This window comes from Sceloporus undulatus, chromosome 4 (genome assembly GCF_019175285.1).
Source record: "Sceloporus undulatus isolate JIND9_A2432 ecotype Alabama chromosome 4, SceUnd_v1.1, whole genome shotgun sequence".
NCBI lineage: Eukaryota > Metazoa > Chordata > Lepidosauria > Squamata > Phrynosomatidae > Sceloporus > Sceloporus undulatus.
In genome coordinates this window covers 211,901,149-211,923,340 of record NC_056525.1, presented here as the reverse complement: position 1 = coordinate 211,923,340, position 22,192 = coordinate 211,901,149, and the positions used below count along the sequence as shown (strand labels likewise).

Below are 22,192 nucleotides of genomic sequence, written 5' to 3'. Positions count from 1 at the left end.
CAAGCAGGCTCCTTTGGTACATAGTGAAAGATAGTCGCAGTGGTAAGAACTAAGACTTGTTTGGCTCACACAATCACAAAGATTACTCCAAAGAAAACATACTATGAAAGGAGAAGTAGGCAAAGAACAAAACATTTAACATTCTGTGTATGCTTCCTATATCCTATCTGCTAAATCAAATTTTGTGAAACCAAATGTTACCTTTTTGTATATATGGAAAAATCTGAGGTTGTAGTTGTGGGAATAATGAATCTGAGGTTTCTAATATCAAAAATGTTTCCTGATATAGTGTATGTTGACTTTGTTTGACATTAGGTCCTCTGTTAGATAGCTCTGTGTTCCTGGTACATGTTGCATGTTGGATTACTTTCTCTCCTTTCTGCTGGTTCAGGACCAGACACTCAGACAGCTGAGATTACACCTTGCTAACAAACTTTCTTTCTTATGGCCTCTGTTATTGTAGCCAAAGACTTCTTCATTATTTACTGTACATACCACCCATCACACTTTTAGGCATCTTGAGCTCTTGAGAATCTTCTGAGTATATCTGAGAAGGTCCACTCAGTGTCAGCAATGCAGACATTTCTCCTGGCTCCGTTCAGTTCAGTTCAGTTCAGTTGCAACAATTGAAGCCATTATTGCTAGTGCATCTTTTTATTTGGATATCAGAAAGTAGATACTTTCTATTTGAGTCTTTTTGAGACCAAACAATTCATGTGAAGATAGCAAAATTATGTAGGATTTTCCGTGGATGCAATTTACCATGCATACTTGTCTATAAGTTAAAAAAAAAAAGGGGGGGGGATGACCCCCATAACCTGTGCAACTTATTTATGGGTCAATGCCTTTAAATTACTAACAAAAATGGCAGCAGTGGCAGTTTTTCAGGATTTTTCTGCCAATAACCACCACCACGCTGTCCACTGCAGCAGGGAAATTCAAAAGAGGTACTGCAGTGGGGAGATGGAGGGAGTGCCAGCACTTCTTCTACAGGAGGTTCTCCCCAGACTGATTACAGAAGAGCAGGGAAATTCCCAAAATCCCAAGTACAGTGGTACCCCGGGATACGAATTACCCAGGTTACGAATTTTTCGGGTTACGAAAAAATCCCATAGGGATTTATTGTTTCGGCTTACGAAGGTTTCTTCGAGTTACGAAAAAACCTCGGCGCTATTTTCCGCCACCGGAGGGCAGCAGAGAGCTATTTTTCCATTAGCGCCTATGGCAATTCGGCTTACGAAGGTTTTTCGGGTTACGAAATTAGCCGCGGAACGAATTAATTTCGTAACCCGAGGTACCACTGTATTCAAAAAGGCCTGTTGCCACTCTACTCAGAGAAATACCTTAAGTTTTATCAAAATAGAATAGAAAAGATTTTTTTTTTTTTTTAGAAAAGTGGTGAAGATCTCCTCCTCCCTCCGTCCCTCCCTGCACTGAATTCCCAGGTGGCCTTATGATGGCAAATGACTTGTCAGTCTCCCGCCAGACCCAAGATTGGGAAAGGTCTGGCAGGGCCCCCTTCTTCCACTGCCACTCCTCTCACCCCTCACCTCCATGGCATTCCTGCCTGAAGCCACCACCAGAAAGAGGGCAAGCTGCTGTGGGGCTCCAAACACTTGTTCACTCGCTCACTCTACAGGCCACCAGAGGGCCCCTCCCTCCCTCCCAGCACAGGCGGGGGGGGGTCCTCTTTCAGCTTACCACAAAGTTGCTGCATGAGCAGGGTTCTTAGTAGGGGGAGGGAAGCACACAACTGGAGAGCTGTGCTTCGCATTGCTTGGCATCATGGTATGTGTGTGTGTGTGAGAGAGGTTATATAGCTGCTTTTTCTTGATCATTTGCTAGGGGAAAGAAAAAAATCAATGGGTCTCCCAGTGGACTTTCATGGCTGAATAGGGAACCAAACACTGATCTCCAGAGTTGCAGTCCAGTGCTCAAACCAGTACACCACACTAGCTCTCTAGAAAGTCCAGTATTATCATATGTCTGCAGACCAACCTAAACGTATGTGCAGTGTGAAAATTGACTTCTTACTCAAAATGGCATATTGAAAATCACAGAAGAAATCCTATGGTTAGGAGAATGCTACATAGATTGCCAACAGCCCAATTTACAATGCCATGTCCAAGAACACAGAGGTGTGTACATCTTAACATTTTGTTTTCTTTTTCACCAGGAAATATCAGAAGGGATCCAAAGTGCGCCTGAGACTTGCTGACCTTGAACTCTCCTCGAGATTCTTGGGAGCAAAAACAGATACAACTTTACTGGAAGCCGATGCAGTACTCTTGGGACTTGTGGAAGGCAAAGAAAATAGACAAAAATAGTAAATCCATGTATAATTACAAAATTGCAGTCCTGTATATGTTCACGTCCTCTTAACAGTCTAGGTAGTTTATTTGATTTGTATAACATATTCACTTTAAATTAAAAAGGTGTTCTTGTTCTTTTACAAGATAAGATGACAGTTTATCTTTGCAAATTGGTTCTGTAATCTCTATTGCTGCACTGTTCTATAAATGGTTTTTGTTATTTTGATTCTGCATCCAAAAGTTCAAGACATTTTCCCAAATGTGATAAACAGTAATACGCATATTAAAGGAATGTGAAACAGTATCATCACCAGGCTTGATGACACCTGGTGTGACGGGCAGGCTGTTGAGGGGGTGGGGCAGCATGCCCTGCCCTACCCTACCCTACCCTACCCAACCCTCCCTGCTGGTCACCCTTTGCGACTTGGTTGGCGGTCTGGCTCCCTCCTCGGGGAAAGAGCCAGGCCAGGATCGAAGCCACAAGGGGCACAATTGCTCCTCCACCGCCCTCACTGCCATGTCAGATCCCTCTCCAGGGAGGGAGCTGCGTGGCACTGAAGCCACAAGAGACATGCTTGTCCCTCCACAGCCCTCACTGGCACCTTAGATCCCTCCCCAGGGAGGGATCCAGGCAGTGGTAAAGCCACATGGCTTTGCCGCTCAGTTGCAGCTCTGTTGCAGCAGGACAAAGACCTCATCAGGGTGTCATTCCTCCTGTGGTGTGGCACCTGGTGTGGTCCACACCCCCTGCATCTGTGAAATGATGCCACTGATATGAAATATTGATAGTATATACTGACCAGTAGTATTCAGAGAAAGGTGTGACAGTGTGAATGTTTTAACCACTTGAGCTTTCATAGTGGTATCTGAAAATACAGAAGCTATGTACCAACTCTCAAAGTATACATTATGTTATTCACACCACTAAAATCACATGTGCTATATATACTGGCCACATTTGTTTTGAAAAGCAGCCCTAAAGTACTTAATCCAGAACAAGGTTTGCAGGACTGTCCACCAGTTTTCCATTGAAAACCATCCCCATATTGGCTGTTATAAATACCTACCTAGAGGGGTGATTTCCAGCCAGCATCTGTTGTGGGGATTTGGGAGTTGTAGTTCCAAAAGATGACATTCCCAAAGTTTCACCTGGAGCATGTTCTAGATTTGGGCCTACAGGTTACTTCAAAATAAAAAGGAGTCAGTATAACCCTGCTTTCTTAAAAGTGTAAATAACACAACACAAGAATTATTCCTCTGGTAAGACCTTTTGTGCATGTTGTTTTTAAAGGAATTGTGCCAGCACACAGCCATTCATTCCAGTGAGAAGTGCACTGGTTATATTCATGCTGGATCTTATCCTGTATGAACATAATCATGTTGAATCGTGTTATATTTATCCTTTGATAACCTATAAGTCACTACTCAAAGCATAGCAGAGTCTATACATCACCTTTTCCATCTGAAAAACTAGATCTTTGAAAAGTCCTGTGATGCTACCCTCAAATCTTCATTAGACATACATTATGAATAAGAGGAATTCAAACTAGATTTCAATGAAGTTATATTCATGTAAGGCCAGCCAGTTTTCAAGAATGATTCTGACCCTAAATTTTTTTACAGCTCTAAAATATTTCTCCCAGCATGTTCTGTGTAATGAGATGCATTTAAAAATAACATGCTTGGAATGAAGACACGTTTTAGCATACTCTGCATGCCAACCAATAATGAGAGGGTTTTTTTCCTCTGATTGGAAATGCTTCAAGCCAAAGACCAAGAAAGAAAAGATAGAGGTAGGGCCATGGAGCTTGTCTGCCTGCTTTAAACTGAGCTCTCATCTCAGTGTTATTTATTAGAAGAGTTCAAACATGAATTTTTCAGAATGCTAGCCTGTGGAAAGAATCCTGTACAACCACTTAAATAGGTACTGAGTTTTGAGAAACCAGTAAATATTATAAATAGAAATAAAAACATATGGTACATCCTGAAGTAGTATTAAAGACTTTATTTTTCTCTCTATTGATATTCCATACAAAGCATAACTGTGCTTATGTGGTTGAAACATTTGATATTGCTGGAAGTTAATTTCAGTACTGGCTGTACTCTGGATTTCTTTGTGAAACACAGAATGCTGATATTGCAAAATGTCAGCTGATTTCAGTTGTAGACTGGATTAAAATTAATTATTTCAGGTATTGATAATTTATCATTGCCTCATTACTGAATGAATTTGGATATACCTGATAAAAAATAGGGTGCATTTTTAAAATCAAACAAAATAAACTTTTTTTAAATAGTATGGCTTGTTGTTTTGCCTTATATTCCCAGTTATGGCAAACTCTTACATATCAGAGTGCATTTGGTATAGACTCTGTAGTGTAGTGTATGCCATATATATGTCTGTGTGTTGTTGTGTGCCTTCAAGTCATTTCCAACTTATGGCAATCATAAGGCGAGCCTATCGATGTTTTCTTGGTAAGCTTTGTTCAGAGATTGTTTTCCTTTGCCTTCCTAGCCATCTCTCGGAGGTGCTTTGATTGTGAGTTCCTGCATGGTAGGGGGTTGGACTGGATGGCCCTTGTGATTTCTGCCAACTCTATGATTCTGTGATTCCTCTGAGGCTGAGGACTGTGACATACCCAAGGTCACCCAGAAGGTTTCTATGGCTGGTGTTTGAACCCTTGTCTGCAGAGTCATAGTCCAGTGCTCAAATCTCTACACCACTCTGGCTCTCTAGACATTTGCAATCTAGGGAGTGGGATTTAGAAATTTTAGCCAGAGATCTCTAGTGCCTCTGGCCAAACTACAAGCACCAGGATTCCATGGCAGTTGAAGCAGAATCATAGTACTATAATTGTACAATATGATAGGCCCTTGAAATGCCTTTGGACATATTTCAAATTTTACTGAGAGGTTTAGCTTTTGTACAAAAGGATGTAGGGTTAAAGTATTGCTTCCGAGAGAGTGTTTCCTAAAAGAATACAATGTTAAACTCTTAACCTAGCCGTCAACTGGTATGGTTCCAAGCAAAATAATAAAATGCTGGCATAGTAAGCTAAAGATAAGAGTTTGTTATGATTTATTCTTATTTCCAGCTGTTTATTGCTCCATGGTGCAATATTAAACATGTTATTTGCTTAAACAAGTCAATATTCAAAGTGATCAAACCTCAACACTATATTTTGCCCTCTCATTAATAAGCAACAGTAGCAGAAACTTTGAAGCAACTGTATCAAAACTGCACATTTGTTATGTTTCTGCTCTGCCTTGTATTTTATCAGCAAATAAGAGAAGACCTATTTCAAATGGAATGTCAAGCTCATCCTTTGTTTCGTTTATCTTCAACTTTATATGATTACAACCTCATTATTTCTCAAACTCAGTCTTGATCCTAGCTTTCAGTTTGGCTTGCACTGTATGTTTTTCATTGTCTCAGTGTGTTTACAGAAAAACCAGCAGATACGGATGATACTGGAGCTGACATGCAACTTAAATTTATATGTTCTAATTTCCTCATGTTTGTTGTTGTGTCTTCAAATAAAAAAGTATACTTATGACGACCCTAAGGTGAACCTATCACAGAGTTTTCTTGGCAAGATTTGTTCAGAGGAGGTTTGCCATTGCCTTCCTCTGAGGCTGAGACGGTATGTGGGTTTCCATGGCCAAGCAGGGATTCAAACCCTGGTCTCCAGAGTCATAGTCCACTGCTTAAATCACTATTCCATGCTGGTTCCCTTCTTCATGTGAACATTGTTTAATCTGTTTTCTGGGGATGGAATTATCGAGGGAGGAGCTTCCTAGTTTGGAGTTCATAGCTTGGGTCATAGGAAGAATGTTCTAAGGAGAAGACAACCAGCTGCAGTCGCTATCTTGTGTCCTTTCTGTGGAAAAAAAATTGAGATAATCACTGCACAGTTCTGTAGATTTCTAGGAGCCACATCATTCTTGCAACAATATGTGGGGACACTATCAAGTTCAATATAGTTTTTCTGCCAGCGATAGCCAGTTTATAAAATATCATGAGAATCAATGGTCCAGCATACCTATCTGGCATTTCCCCAGCTCCCCATGACAGTTCTGAAGATCTTGAGTTATTAAACAGTATATAGTACTCAGTTACTCATAAGTTTGAAAAAGGGATATTGTAGTGCTTGAAAGGCTTATTAGATTTGTAAGATGTTTTTCAAACCAAGTATAGTTTCAAATAGTGAGCTATGGAGGAAAAATATGATTTTTTTTTCTTTGAGAGACAAAACCATTGGTTCTGGTAGCAGCTAACATTGCACATAAAAGGCACCTGGTTTAATCCCCAACATTTCCATTGGAAAACTTCTAGCAGCAGATGATGCAAAATCTCACCCTGAGAGCTGGAACAGCCACTACCAAAGTGATCAGACACCACTAGGTTAGGCAGAGAGATAATTAACCTTATGAAAAAGAAATTCTTTATCTTTGATTTGAGCAATTGAAGAGTGAGTCACTTCAGCAGGAAGGGCTTGATGAGGAAAGCATACTTTTCCAATGTCAGTATGTGTCTCCCCTTTCTCTTCCCCCCCCCCCCCCCCAAATTTCATAGATATATGAAAGGAAGCGCATAGGATTTAGTCACAAGTCATCTTTAAATCAGAAGGTCTTCATTATGTGTTGCTGCTTTTTGTGCGTTGCTTTTATTGGCATCTGTGGTTAATTGCTTTAGCTGGACTGAGCTAGTCAGCCAGGAGTTCCTTGGATGTCTATGTATTGGCCTGTATCCTGCTTCTGTTTGGTATATATATTTGAGGGCATTTTAGTTGGTGAAACTTCTCCTCTACTTTTCTAGTGCCTGTGTGATACTCAACACGGGGTATAATGCTTTGAATTCAGCATATCACAGAATGCAAAAATGCAGCAAAATATAGTGAAGTACAATAAAAACTCTACACAGACACTGATGAAATCTGAACAGGCTGTGGCTTATTATGAAAGAGATTTTGGAGTTGTTGTAGGGGTGTGTGTGTGTGTGTTGACTTGGCAGCCCCATGAATTTCACAGGGATTTCTTAGATAAGCAGTACTCAGAGGTAGTTTTGGTAATTCCTTCATAGCCTACAGCACCTGGTATTCTATGGTGTTCTTCTGTCCAAGTACTAACCAGGGCTGTTCCTGCTTAGCTTCCAAGATCAGACGGAATCTGGTGTCTTCAATGTATTTAGGCAGCTCAATGCAAATATTGACCTAATGTGCTGTTCAAGAATTCTACATTGGGTGTAATTACATAGAGAATAAAAAAACAGAACAAAATAAAAACTGCCAATGTAATACTGTCCTTATATTATACAGTTGGCCCTCTATATCCACAGATTCCTTATCCATGGATTCAACCATATATGGAATTATGCTCTTGGTGAGGGTTACTTTACTCTAACCTTTCAGTCTAGCATTGTACCCATAAAAGTCCTATCATTACATATCCTGGGGCTCCTGTTTCAAAATTGGCCTATTGGGTTATGTTGATAACCGTGGAGTAAATTTGATTTATTGATTGAAAGTGATTGAATTTTATTTATATACTGCCGTTCTTCCTATGAATCACGCAGTTTTAAAAACAAATGAAAAACAAGTCCTCTGTGGGCCGCTCTGCACAGGTGGAAAACGGGCCAGGCGGCATCGTCTTCGGGGGAGCCGCGAGCCGGCTGTTAGGAGGGGGCCGCTTTCAACAACCGGCCCCTCCCCCTGGAGAAACGCCGCTCCAACCGGCAAGGAAGAGTCTCTCTGGGCCACGCCTGCCCAGGGCAAAGAGCGGGCGGCGGCAGTAAGGGAGGGAGGGGCCGTCTTTTCTTCAGGCTAGCCCCTGATGGTACTGGGCACCTCTCTCTATCCCTCAGAGGCCGAACGATGACAGTTAGGGAGTGAGGGAGCCGCTGTCTTCACAGGCGAGCCCCTGATGGTACGGGGGCCAGCCCTTCTCCTCCCCTCAGAGGCAGAAAGATGACAGTTAGGGAGGGAGGGAGCCTCCTTCTTCAGGCCAGCCCATGAGGGTACTGGGCCAGCCGCTCCATCCCTCAAGGCCGAAGATGACAGTTTAGGGAGGAGGAAGCCTCGTTCTTCAGGCTAGCCCATATGGGTACTTGGGCCAGCCGTCCCTCTCCCTCAGAGGCGAACGATGACAGTTAGGGAGGGAGAGCCTCTGTCTCAGGCAGGCCCCCTGATGGTACTTGGGCCAGCCTTCTCTCTCCCTCAGATGCCGAAAGATGGACAGTTTAGGGAGGAGGAGCCTCCTTGTCTTTCAGGCCATCCCCTGATGGCACTGGGCCAGCCTTCGTCTCTCCCTCAGAGCCGCAACGATACATATGGAGGGAGGAGCCTCTGTCTCAGGCTGCCCCTGATGGTACGGGCCAGCCTTCTCTCATCTCCCTCAGAAGCCGAAAGATGACAGTGAGGATGGAGGAGCCGTGTCTTCAGGCCAGCCCTCGGATGGGACTGGGCCAAGCCTCATCTCTCACTCAGAGGCCAAGATGAAGTTAGGGAGGAGGAGCCTCTTTCTTCAGGCTAGCTCCCTGATGGTAACGGGGCCAGCCTTCCCTCTCACTCATAGGCCGACGAGTAAGCAGTGTTGGAGGGAGGAGCCGCTTCTTCAGGCCAGCCCCCTGATGGTACTGGCCATCCTTCGCTCCTCCCTCAGAGGCCGAAAGATGACAGTTAGGGAGAGGAGCCTCTGTCTTCAGGCCAGCCCCTGATGGGTAACTGGGCCAGCCTTCTCTCTTCCCTCAGAGGTGCCGAAAGTGACAGTTAGGGAGGGAGGAGCCCTCTGTCTTAGCCAGCCCCTATGGTACTGGGCCAGCCTTCTCGCTTCCCTCAGAGGCCAACAATGACAGTTAGGGAGGGAGGAGCCTCTGTCTTCAGCCAGCACCCTGATGGTAATGGTCAGCCTTCTTCGCCCTCAGAGGCCGAAAAAACGATGACAGTTTAGGGGAGGGAGGAGCCGTTCTCATATTTATTTCTAGAAGCTTAGAAATTTAATATTGTTGGAAATTATTTTCCTTTATTAGTTCTTTTCGGCCCTGTGGGAGAAGAAGGCGTGCCAGCACCATCAGGCCAGCCTGAAAGAACAGAGGCTCCTCCCTCCCTACCTGTCAGCTTTCATGCCTCATGGGGAGAGAGAAGGCTGGCCCAGACCAGCAGAGGCCAACCTGAAGACAGAGCTCCTCCCTCCCGAACTGACATCTTTCGCCTCTGTGGGAGAGAGAAGGCTGGCCCCAGTTCCATCAGGGACTACCTGAAGAAGAGCTCCTCCCTCCCGTCATCTTTCTGCCTCTGAGGGAGAGAGAACTGGGCCCAGTAAAATCAGGGCTATCCTGGAAGAAGAGAGCCCTCACTTCCGGTCCATCTTCCTTGGTCTCCAGAGCCTCAGAGGGAAGAAAATGCTGGAACGATTCCCTCCCCCCTAACCATTCCCTTTTATTTTATTGGAAAATGTATGGTGTTTGTTTTTAATGCATTGTAATGTGTAATGGTACGGGTTGTAAACCGCCCTGATCTGAGGAATGTGGGTAATAATAAAACGTTATTATTTATATTATTGTATATTGTCATTCAAAGGGTAGGATCTAATATCTAATCGTTGAAAATTCCTCTGTAGGGTCGAAGCCAGGGGTAGGCAACTTTTTGATGCCAGGGGGCCGGGGTTGCGTCCCTGCTGTCCCTACCAGACACTCGGGGCCAAGCCCCCCCCCAAAATGAAATATTTTGTTTTTTTGAGAAATAAAATAAATAAAAAACGCGGGACAAATGGTAGGACAAAATTTAAAATGGAGGACCACTTTTTAAAAAATAAAAAAATGGGGACACGCCAAAAAAGATTGCCTGATTTTTTTAAAAATGGTTAATATAAATGCATTTTTTTCGGAGCCTTCTATAGACCATTTCCCCCCTTGCTCCCCCTTGCCCGCCGCTTGCCCCCACTTGCTCCCCTTGCACGGTGCCATCCGTTGCCCCCACTTGCTTCTCCTTGCCCCCCGCTTGCCAGCCCGCTTGCCCCCCAACTTGCTCCCCCCTTGCCCCGTGCGCAAAGACCCCCCGCTGGCTTGCCCTGGAGGCCAAGCCCGCGCGCTTACGCTGGAGGCCAAGGCCCTGCGCGCTTGTGCGGGAAGGCCAAAAGGCCCCAGCGCAATCTGCGCATGGCCAGTCTGGGGCCGGTCCCTAGCCGCTGCGGGCCGCATGCTGCCCATGGTCCATAGGTTGCCGACCCCTGTTCTAATCAATCAAGCAAGGGAACTTCAAATGCTGGGAGCAACCATCAAGAAAGACACTCACCTGTTGTCTCACCAGGATGCATATGGGCAGGTGGTGGGACAAAGGAAGGTCCACTAGCAGATCTCAAAACAGGGGTGTCTCATATGGGGAGAATTAAGGCGGGGTTAGACAGACCGCCTATGTGGGGGAGGGCTTATCCGCCCCTTTCCCCGTGTATCGGGGCCTCAGTGGCTAGAAAGCAGCCGCTGAGGCCCCGATACCGCCGCTTTGTTCCAGGCTGCAGGGGAATGCGGCAAAACACCGCTTCCTCCTCCCGCAGCCTGAAAAGGGGTGGTTCCCTTGGGGCTTCAAGCCCCCAGGACAACCCCGCAGCGGCTGGGGAGGGGGAGAAAGGGGGCCGCTTTGGCCCCGTTTCTCCCTTGCTTCGCTGGGGCGCAGCCGTCCTTGAAGGCTGCGCACCAGCGAAGCAAGCGGCGCCGCAACCAGGAGGAGCTACCGAATGGAGCTGCCTTCCTCGGGTTCGCGCTAAGGGTGCCTAGGTCGCCCTGGCAGCGAGTGAGGACTCACGTCTGGTGCCGCCCCGTATAGAGGCGGGCGCGGCTGTGATTTCGGCCTCATGATGGGCAGGCCATCTGGACAATCGGCCGCCGTCAGTTTTTTTACGTGCAGAGCGCGTAGTATAGGGTTTAAGGAGGTGCGGAAGCACCTCACCTCCCTAACCCAGTACGCGCCTCTGCGCGTACTTTCATGGCGGTCCTGTGAACCTGCGCCAAAGTTTCTTCAGATAAGCTGGACGATGAGCTGTAAGATACGGTAATTGACAAGATTTATGTGTTTGATGACAGAGTTTACTGATAGAATTAATATCACAACACCAACATGACTAAAAACCTGCTTTTGTGTAATTTTTGCAAAGCTAACCAGGTTGTGACATCCGGGTTAATGGCTTGAATGGGAAACCACTTTAAACAGTGGAATGCAAGGAGCATCCAGGCTGGACTAGGAACTGAAGTCCTACTGGAGAGAGCTGTTGATAGGCATCAAATGACAGTAACTGGGCTTACTGGACCAACTGAGGCTCAATGGGACAGCTCTCCTATGTTCTTGTGTACCATAACAATATGTTTTTGGGAGAGACGAAATCTATACTAACAGTAACTCAACAAGAGTTGAAAATTACTTTTAAAAATATTTCATTTTCTGTTACGGCATGAGATCAGTTAAAAGATACCCTTTGTGCTACCGGTTGCAGTGGTTTCAAAAAGCAACTTGTTGCATTGCTCACGGCCTTCCATTGTGGGAAGGGGCTTTAGGATGGGGAAGGCTTGAAAAACTCCTGTGTAAAGACATTTTAAAATGCTATTTCGAACACTCGCTTAAAAAACAAATCACTAGTAAAGGTTGTCAGTTTGGACCAATAAAGTCACTGTACTTTATTTCTGTGTCATATGTTTGTTTGTATTGTGTTAAATGTGGCTTCATTGTGCCCTTGTGGCCAAAAAGTAACTAGTTACAGGTAATGGCATTACTTGTGATTCATGGCTGTGTAAATTCATTATGGGCAAGTGTTGGGGGGAGGGCTTATAGGCTACTTGTGCCTGATGCCCCCCCCCCGAACACTGTGGGATGGGAAGAGCACTAGAAGATCAAGTTCAGTGTGCTCCCCACCCATTTCAGCCCAACAAAGCCAGCATGAGCTTTGGGGCAAAGCAAGTGTGAGCTGTGAAAGAGCAGCGGCTGCCTGGGATCTCCTTTTGCTGCGGCCTTTGCCCTTTGGGGCTGCAGCTTCCTTGCACACGTTGGAGCACAGGGGAGCCAAAGTTTCATTTACTGACTGAGCGACGCTGAAAAAAACAGGCCCCTGTTCCCAATTAGTGTTGCAAGTTGTCCAGATCAATGGTGGGTTAAACTGAGCTGCCCACTCGAGTGGGGAACATAGCCTTCAATAAAGGGAGGAACAGTGGGTGTATGTGTATGGTGGTGAGTGGAAGGAGGGGGAGGCTTGCATCTCTGTTCAAGGGACTGAATTCGTTCAAGCGAGCTAGATTCCTTGTGTGAAAAACAACTGCCACAATACTTAAGTTTGTAACCTTCTACCCTGACGGCATGGGAAAGTTATACCTTCTTCAGCTGTTAGTGAGGAGAGAGGCCGCTGTAGCCATGAGAAATTTTGATTAAAAAAAATGCAGCTCCAAGCTTGCCCTCCTCTTTTGCACATGACATCTTGCCTATCAAACGGCTTAATTGGAAATTAGTCCGTGCTTTTCATTTAGAGCCCTGAAAGTTCAAGTGCCAATAATTTCTCAGGGGCCTTGTTATTTTATTTTTTTTTGGTGGGGACGGTTTTGTTTTATTTGCATAGGACATATTCGTTGCGGGATGCAGGAGAGACTCTGCTACAAGAAGACGCAAAAGTGTAGAGCTTTCACTTCTGATTCATTCTGTTTATGACTGTGGCGATAATAAACCTGCCTTTGTTTTTCGCCAACTGATGTTCTGTGTCCTTTTTGTGTTTCATCAGGATAGGTTTTTCAATACAGTACTTCCAAACCGATGATGTTCACAAGGGTGGCAGGGCAGACATAATCTAATAATGTTTGTTTCTTCTTTGTTTGAAAAAAAAAAAGGATCAGTGGAATTATTTATTTCATAGAATAGTGATATTGTGAAATAACAGCTGATTTTAAAACGGGTTATCTTGGATCCATTTTTAATCACACTTTAAAAAACCCTAATCCTTACTCCCCCCCCCCTTTTTTTTTCCTTGTGCACCTGTAAAAATAAACTTGGAAGGACTGTGGGATTTTTGAGGCTTGTTGACTGAAAATACATTTTTGAAATGCTGTATATAAGCACACTAGAGACCTTTCTCAGAAAAGCAATGCCTAAAATTATCACTAGGTCATCAAGTTTTTAATAGCTGATGCATCTCACAATGAGTATAAGGGTAATGTGTGGGTGTGTGCTGGGGAGAGAGGTTCTACAGTCTGTGAACACACCACCATCCCACACACTGAAAAACCTTTATGAAGGCCCTGGCAAAGGCCCCTGGGCTTAACCCCACACCTGTTTTCAGTTCATTACTCTTAGGCCTTCTCTAGATCAAGGATCCACAGCTGTTGCTAGCACACTGAGATGTCCTCTTCCCTGCTGCTCCCACAGCCTCATAGTGGAAGGTCATGGAACTTTAGACTAATGAAAAGAACTTCTGTTGCCGCCATCTTAGGGCCTATTTCCCACATGAACTCAGAAACTTGAGGATTATTTTCAATGTTATGCATAGCACCAGGAAATGAATGGAAGGAGAAAACGTATGTACTATATGTGTGATAGGTTGAATCTTCTCAGCGCTTTCATCTCAAGCCAACCTGAATATGGCTATGGGAGCTGAGCATCACAAGACCCAAACTACTTCTCTGAAACAGTAACTAAATGCACAACCATCATAACTGGTGAATACCTGCAATGGCTGGAGGCTTCTATCTCAATGGGCTGGAAAATTCATTCCAAGTACTGTATTAGTATAAAGTTTAAAGGAGCAATCCAAGATGCTGGATTTATTTTGGGGATACGAGAATTCAAGTTTAAACTAAAACCTGTAGTAGATGGGCTGTCCCACATGGAAGCCATCAATTCACTACTTACAAGCTGTATAAATGCCACGTGGACATATCCATGGATTCCTTATCCACAGATTCAACCATCCACAGCTTGAAAATAATCCAAAAAGTTATAAATTTTAAAAAGCAACCCTTGATTTTTCTATTTTATATAAGGGACATCTTTTTACTGCATCACTGTATTTAATGGGACTTCAGCATCCATGGATTTTGGCATCCACATGTAGTGGTGGGGAGGGTACCAAACTCCAGCAGATAACAAGAGCCCACGTTAGTAAACAATACAACCTCTAGTTTGGAACTTGAACCAAAACTAATAGTAAGTAATTTAGAGATTAGCTTCCACATCAACAGTCTGCATAAAAACAAAAGGCACTTTTTAGAGTAATACAGCCTTTGTGGTTTAGTGGTTTGTGTGTTAGCCTAGTGCTCCAGGAGAGCAGGGTATGGATTCTGGATTAGTCATGGACACCTACTGGGTAACCTTGGGCAAGTCACACTCTGTCATCCCTAGAGGAAGGCAATGACAAACCTCTGAATAAATCTTGCTAAGAAACAAGAGTCCAGCCATGATTTCTTAAACATATGAAGGCCTAAACACTCATTACTGTGTATGTGCTTTTAAAGTCATTGTGCAAGAATGCATCCAGTGCCTCATAGGAGATTACCACATGGAGAAGGCAAGCATCCTTCTCCTGTTGTGGGACTGGAATGGCCATGACATACACACAGTTGATGTGAAGTATTTGACTGTCAGATGTTTTCCCTGTTCCCATATGGCTTGACAGTGTGGTGGTGAAAATGAAATAACAAAAACTAAGTCTTAACACAGGATTAGCATTTCTTGTTTATTTGTCATATTTGTATCCTGTCTTTATTCCAGTGAGCTCAAAATGGCTTACATGCTTATCCTCTTTCCCATTTTAGCCTCAGAACAACTCTAGAGGTAAGTAAAAAAAAAAGTGACTGGTCCAAGATCATCCTCTGTATTTCTTTCTTCCTTTGATATATTCTGTGATTCTGTACTGTCACAAATGGCCTTTCCTTGGATGACTGTTATGTGTGCCTGATCATATTGTGAGAAACATGTTGACATAAATCTTGTTGGTGGTATCCAAATTGCAACTTGTGTTTTTGGAAGAGTTTGACCCACTCCAAGCTTGGAAAATAAATGTATACCAAGATTAGAATCAGCCACAGATGTAAAAGGAGATTTTCTTGAATATTAAAAGGCAGCTCTGCTCTGGATTTTAGACTGAACTGTAACAGGAATTCCACAAACAAACTCTACCTTTACAAACAACTTCAGCACCTTGGACAGCTCCTTTCAAAACTAAACGTGGATTTAATGCCCTACTAAAAATGGAAGCCATCACTGGCCGTAAGAGCCTAAAACAAACTAAAAATTCATTCTTGGAAACCAAGGGTGGCTGTCAGTGGCAACTTGAAGTTCTACTACGTTGTGTGGGAAGCCATTTATTGAGAATGATGGTTTTGTGTGGGAAGTTTATATTAAATTAGAGTGGCTAAACCATCCAACTGGCATGAATGAGCTCTGGTGGTGCACTGGGTTGTGAGTTCAATACCAGCCAGGGGCTCTGTGTTGACTCAGCCTGGCATCTTTCCGTAGCTTGCTAAAATGAGTACCCAGCTTGTTGGGGGCAATTAGCTTATACTTTGTAAACTGCTTAGTACAGTGGACCCTTGTTATATGCTGGGGTTTGGTTCCAAGATCCCCCGTGTATAACAAAATCCGTGGATGCTCAAGTCCTATTAAATATAATGACATAGCAAAATGGTGTCCCTTATAAAAAATGGAAAATCAAGGTTTGATATTTGAAATTTATACTTTTTTGGAACGTTTTCAAACCGTGGATACATGAAACTGTGTATAAAAAATCTGTGTATAAGAAGGGCCGACTACATCGGTAAGTGGTATAGAAATGTACAGTGCACCCATGTGATACGTGAGTATGACATATGCGGCTTTCAGCATATCCTAAAAGCTGTGCTGGAAAAAGCCCTCGCGTGCCCAGGAAGAAGTAATGGGATGTGTGCTGCACTGCAGGCATGAGCCTCCTTATTTCTAATGGGACTCCAGCATACATGGAATTTTCTTTACTCGGAGGATCCGGAATGGATCACCACATAAGGAAAGGGCCCACTGTACTTGGTATTGCTATTGCATGTTGACACCATTGTGAATGGATGCAGCAGGTGTTTTGTAACAGAGGAAAACTCACCCTTCCATCTTCTGCCAGAGGAGACTCCAAATCATGGTAGAATGGCCTCTAGGATGGATGTGGACACTTATGTGAACAGGCATCCCCATGATACCCTACATGTTCCTTCTTTTGCTGCTTCAGGACTGTTCCTACCCCAGAAAAAAAAAGAAGCCCAGAGAAGCAGCTACAGCAAAATCCACTACCCCTCTCTTTCAGAATTCAGCAGGAGGGGGTGGGGGGTGGGCGAAGTCCCTTGGTTTCTATTGCAATGTATGAAGTTAATTAGTTTTTGCCTCTTCTTACCCCTTGGCATATCGTGCTACCAAGATGGTGCCCTGGCTATCTTATCTGTACCAATAGAAATCTTTCAGACCTACTACAAGCTGAATCACAGACTGTCTGCATATAATCTACTGCACATAATTTCACCAAGATTTTATGACAGTATAAGTCCTAGTGACACTGGTGGTTGTACTGTCCTACCAGCATTAGATGGCTATGTATCAAATAGCCCTATACAAAGAAGGGCCACTGAGAATTGACATTAAGTCTGAGGCAAGATGCATGACTGGCTCTTCTCCCTAAATCTATCACCAAACATTACTATGTAGGTAGTCTCCAGTGTACTAGATAGCAAAATTTATCTTGTCATGTATGCTTTGTTTTTCTAAAACTGTCCACAACCTTTTTCACACTACACAATGATAGTGCTATGATCCCACTAACTGCCATGCCAATGCCTGATGGACTCGTGGGTTTATTTTGTGGTTTGATGAAGCACTGGAGATCTCTGGTTAAGAATTCTAAATGCCCTTCTCTAAACCAAATCCCAGGAACCCATAGGATGTTGCCATGGCAGTTCAAGTGGAATTGTAGTGCATAATTGTATTGTGTGAAAGGCCCTCATAGGCCCAGGGCTATTAGAGATCCAGGATCTGGGGATTCCCCCCTTCCCACAGCCCTCCAAAGAGAGATACTATTAGAGTGTTCAGGGGGTGCGGACTACAGTGAGTGACATCTTAGAGGAGAGGTGACACCTGGTTGGGCCCTCCTCCCACTGCAGCATGGTTGTGTGTAGTTCTGCTGCTAGCACCCACCCCTTCTTCTCTGCTGCTAAAGCTTTCTTGGCCATGGGAGCCAAAGCAGTGGACAAGGAGGGCAGAACAGGGCCCTTCTAATTTCTCGGCTGTCCTGAATCTTTTGGCTGAGGTAGCCAAGGTACCAGAGAAGGAGGGGTGAGCACGTGCCCCTCCTGACTTCTCCACTACCTTGGCTATCTATACCAAGAGAGCCAAGGCACCAGAGAAGGAGGGGTGAATGTGTGCCCCTTCCATCCCCTTTAACACATAGGAAAGCATACTATCTGCCTCAAACACACCCGAAGTCAATATGCTAGGTTGGGAGATGCAAGTCAGGCTGTGTGGCACAGTGGTTCCTAAACTTGTGTCCTAACTCCCAGAAGCCTGAGACAGCTTGCCCAACAGTCAGGAATGTGGGAAGCTGAAGGTGAATGCATCTGGAGGACCAAAATCTGAAAACCACTGAGCACCTTTCCTTAGCACTTGCCACCCAAGACAACCTCACATTGCCTAATAGTTGGGCTAGCATTGGCTGCAGCATAGCCGATTGCCCTCTTGTGTTAAATGTTCACTGGAATCCTATATCACATTTTATCTGTTAGTGAATTCTAAATATGTGTATTAGGATATTGGCATGAGTGCCCAATGCACACCGGATTCAGTGTGGAAGTGTGTGTTTTGTGTATCAGTGTGCAATGCACACTGGGGTGTGATGTGCATTAGTCCATAATGTGCATTGACACACAATGTGCAGTGGACACTTTGCTGACTCTATTACATAGTAGTGTAACAGCAGCGCTCTATTGGATGTGGATGTTATGAGACAGCCCTATTCTAATTTCTGAATAAGCAAGTTCACTTACAGAGATGCAACTTTGATACAGGATTTCAGTCATTGTTCCTGTGTGAATCAAGTGAGGTTATTGGGCCCTTTAGCCAGATTTCCTGGTTTGACTCCCCACCCCGTCAGCTTACTTGGTCACATTGTTGTTGTTCTCAGTCTCCTTGCTCACATGTGCTTGTGCCACTGTGTCCTTCAGAGTGTTTGGCTTACATACCCTCCAACATTTCACATATGAAAGCCAGGACATGTGTGACCAAACAACATCAGAGGGTGGTCAACATAGCAAAAATTATTAATGAAGAAGAAGGCACAAATTTGGAAAGGCTGAGGCAGTTTGCTTTTGCTTGAACCTATTGGGAGGATTCAACACACACACACTTCGTCTCCCCCTGCTGAGTTGCCTGAGTGCAAACTGCTTTTGGACTTTGAACTCAGTTTGCAGCAATTGAAGCAAGCTAAGGACAAAGGGGGGAAGTGTGAGGAGGAGGAGGAGAGAGAACCTGGAACATTTTAAAAACAGCTGAAAAGTGGGATGGCAGAGGGATTTCCTCTGCCAGAATGGAACACCTGGGTGGTATGAGTTTAGGAAGCACATTAGTGTTTAGTGCCTGTGTACAGACGTGTGTGCACACATCTCCAATTCCTTGCTGTGCCATTGCCTTGGCTTGCACTTCCAGGCAGGTAGCCCCCTAGGTATTCATCTTCTCTTGGGATGAAATGAATGGTGTAAATAATTTCTTATTAACTACACCTGCCCAGGCAGAGCATGATGATTCAGAGCTTCAGTGCATAAATTCTTTTGGATTATGATTCCCAGAATCCTCTAGCCAGCACAGTCCATGCTGACTGGGGGAATCTGAGAGTTATATTCCAAGTAAGTAATGTTTCCAAGCACTGTGATAATCTTCATTGTCAATAACTGCAGATTTACAGCCTTCTCTTTGGATTCATTGCTTGCTTAATACTGGATTGCTGCAAATTTGAAGCCATTGTGACAAATATATAAACTTTTCTTATTTCATACCAACAGCAACACTCATGGAGCATTCTGCAGGGTGCAGATAATTTATTTATTTAAAAATCAGTATCTTTTCTGTACAATATTCTCTCCCCCCCCCGCTCCTTTCTCCCCCCTGAGATGGACGGTGGATATGTACATTGATATGAACATGTGTCTGCAAAGCCATAATTCTCTGCACAAATTATATGGAATTGTGGTGCAGATGGGGGAACTGTCTGAACCCAATATAGAATTAATATAAACAGGGCAAGGGTCTGGTGGACACATCTCAAATTAGCCATGTGGCCAGCGTTTAACCACAGACGTACCAATTCCCATCTGAACATCTGACAGGCCTGAATAATTTATTGCATGCAAATAAGGAGACCTGCCTTTGACAGGAGGACCAGGATCCAATTGCTACAGGATAGTTTCCCCGTAATTGCTAGTTTGTGCTGTCAAGAGAAGCACAGACAGTCCTGCAGCAAGCAATTAGGAAGCTGTGGGGAGTGTCTGTTCCCCCCTTCCCCCCTTCCAAGGATGTTCTTTCTTTGTACCTTTTCTTTAATTGAAAAAAGGACCAACCAGGAAGCTCCCATATGGCCCATCCAATGCAGCCTATCTTGAGAATATAAAAACAATTAATTTTGTTGGGCCTAAACTGGCAAAAGACCCCCTCCCCCAAATATGGTAGAAATGCCCCAATGCCCCTAGCAAATATATTAGAGAAAAACATTGATCCCTGGAGAGTCCAAGTGCCCCCAGATATGGTTGAAATGCCCTCCACAATCCATAGAGACTTTTGATGCAATGTGCGTGTGTGTGTTTTAAACTGAATCCTTGGGAAATGACTTTGAGTTCATTGGCTGCACTTTGCCCACTGGTGCTTTAGATGAGGGAGCAGGTAAAGTCCATCATCTGAAGCCAAATCAGGTTGTTTTACCTGGTGCTTGATAGGTTAAACCCTGAGAAAAACAGTTCATAGCATATGATGATATAGATTCCACTTCTTCAAGCATAAGATTCCATTGTTTGTGGCTTAATTATATGGTTGGCTCAATAAAAGTGGCCCAATGCAAATGGGCCAAAAGTGCTGGTTTTGGGCTGCATTGGAAGTGTAGCACTTAGATAATGCATGCCCCGAATGCAGCCAGAAGCCATATAGAGAGCGTGCCTGACTGGGAAAAGCCATTTGCAAAAGGAGTAGGAAAATTTCACTCTTTGCTGCCGTCTTGTTTGGGATAGCAGTAGCGACCTGGATTGAGCCCAGGCCCATGTGGACACCATAGTCCTGTGCTAATCAGAGTGGGAGCGGCGTTTGGCCATTCCTTTATCCCAACAGATTTGGGATGATGATGATGATGATGATGATGATGATGATGATGATGATGGTTTTGAATTAGTTTGTTTTCAATACATGTTACTGTGTTTGAAACTCCCAGATCAGAGCACAAGTTAGGAAATTATTTCTAGAAGTAGTTTGTTCTCATTATAGCCATCCTGAATCCCATTTTGGGAGAAAGGTGGGCTATAAATTCAATAAATAAATAAATAAATTACACAATATTCTGTTTGAAAAATTGCTTTTAGGCATCACAGTGTCGGAACAGTTACGGTACTTGTGAGGGTTCTTCACCTCAGTTTGATGCATCTCTAGTGACATTCACAGTAAGTGCAATCACTGCATTTGGAATCAGGATGAATTGTACCCTCTGATGTAGGTATTTAACATCCATGGCACTACCTTTCTGCGCGGATGGGATTGTTTGTTCCTGTAGGGCAAGAGGCTAATGCTAATAGCAGTAGTGGTGCTGGTAGGGTCACTCATATCAGATAGGCTTTTGCTGAGAAGCCAAAATAAATCATAGAATCATAGAATCATAGAGTTGGAAGAGATCACAAGAGCCATCCAGTCCAACCCCCTGCCATGCAGGAACTCTCCATCAAAACATCCCTGACAGATGGCTATCCAGCCTCTGTTCAAAGACCTCTAAGGAAGGAGACTCCACTACACTACAGTGTTCCACTGTCGAACAGCCCTTACTGTCAGGAAGTTCCTCCTAATGTTGAGGTGGAATCTCTTTTCCTGTATCTTGCATCCATTGTTTTGGGTCCTGTTCTATTGGAGCAGCAGAAAACGTAAGCTAGCTCCCTCCTCAATACGACATCCCTTCAAATATTTAAACAGGGCTATCATATCACCTCTTAACCTACTCTTCTCCAGGCTAAACATACCCAGCTCCCTAAGTCGTTCCTCATAGGACATGGTTTCCAGACCCTTCACCATTTTAGTCACCCTCCTTTGGACACGCTCCAGTTTCTCAATGTCCTTTTTTAATTGTAGTGCCCAGAACTGGACACAATATTCCAGGTGGGGTCTGGCCAAAGCAGAATACAGTGGCACTATTACTTCACTTGATCTAGACACTATACTTTTATTGATGCAGCCTAAAATTGCATTGGCTTTTTTAGCTGCTGCATAGCAGTGTTGACTCATGTTCAACTTGTGGTCTACTTGGACTCCTAGATCCCTTTCACACGTAGTTTCATTCAGCCAGGTATCCCCCATCCTATATCTGTGCATTTCATTTTTTTGCTCTAAGTGCAGTACCTTACAATTCTCTGTGTTGAATTTCATTTTGTTAGCTTTGGTCCAGCTTTCTAGTCTATTCAAGTCATTTTGAATTTTGATCCTGTCCTCTGGAGTAGTAGCTATTCCTTCTGATTCGGTGTCATCTGCAAATTTGATAAGTATGCTCCCAATTCTGTCATCCACATCATTGATAAAGATGTTGAATAGCACTGGGCCCAGGACAGAACTCTGTGGGACCCCATTGGTCACTTCTCTCCAGGATGAAAAGGAGCCATTGTTGAGCACCCT

The 22,192-nt window shown here is 44.1% G+C and overlaps 1 protein-coding gene across 1 annotated transcript in view; it reads left to right on the top strand.

Moving 5' to 3' along the window:
• Nucleotides 1-4,611, top strand: part of TPD52 (tumor protein D52) — a 117,691-nt gene extending 113,080 nt beyond the window's left edge. The window contains exon 7 of the mRNA XM_042461804.1: nucleotides 2,177-4,611. Coding sequence (XP_042317738.1) covers nucleotides 2,177-2,327 — 151 coding nt within the window. The 3' untranslated portion in view covers nucleotides 2,328-4,611. The remainder of the gene's footprint in view (nucleotides 1-2,176) is intronic.
• The last annotated feature ends 17,581 nt before the right edge of the window (nucleotides 4,612-22,192 follow it).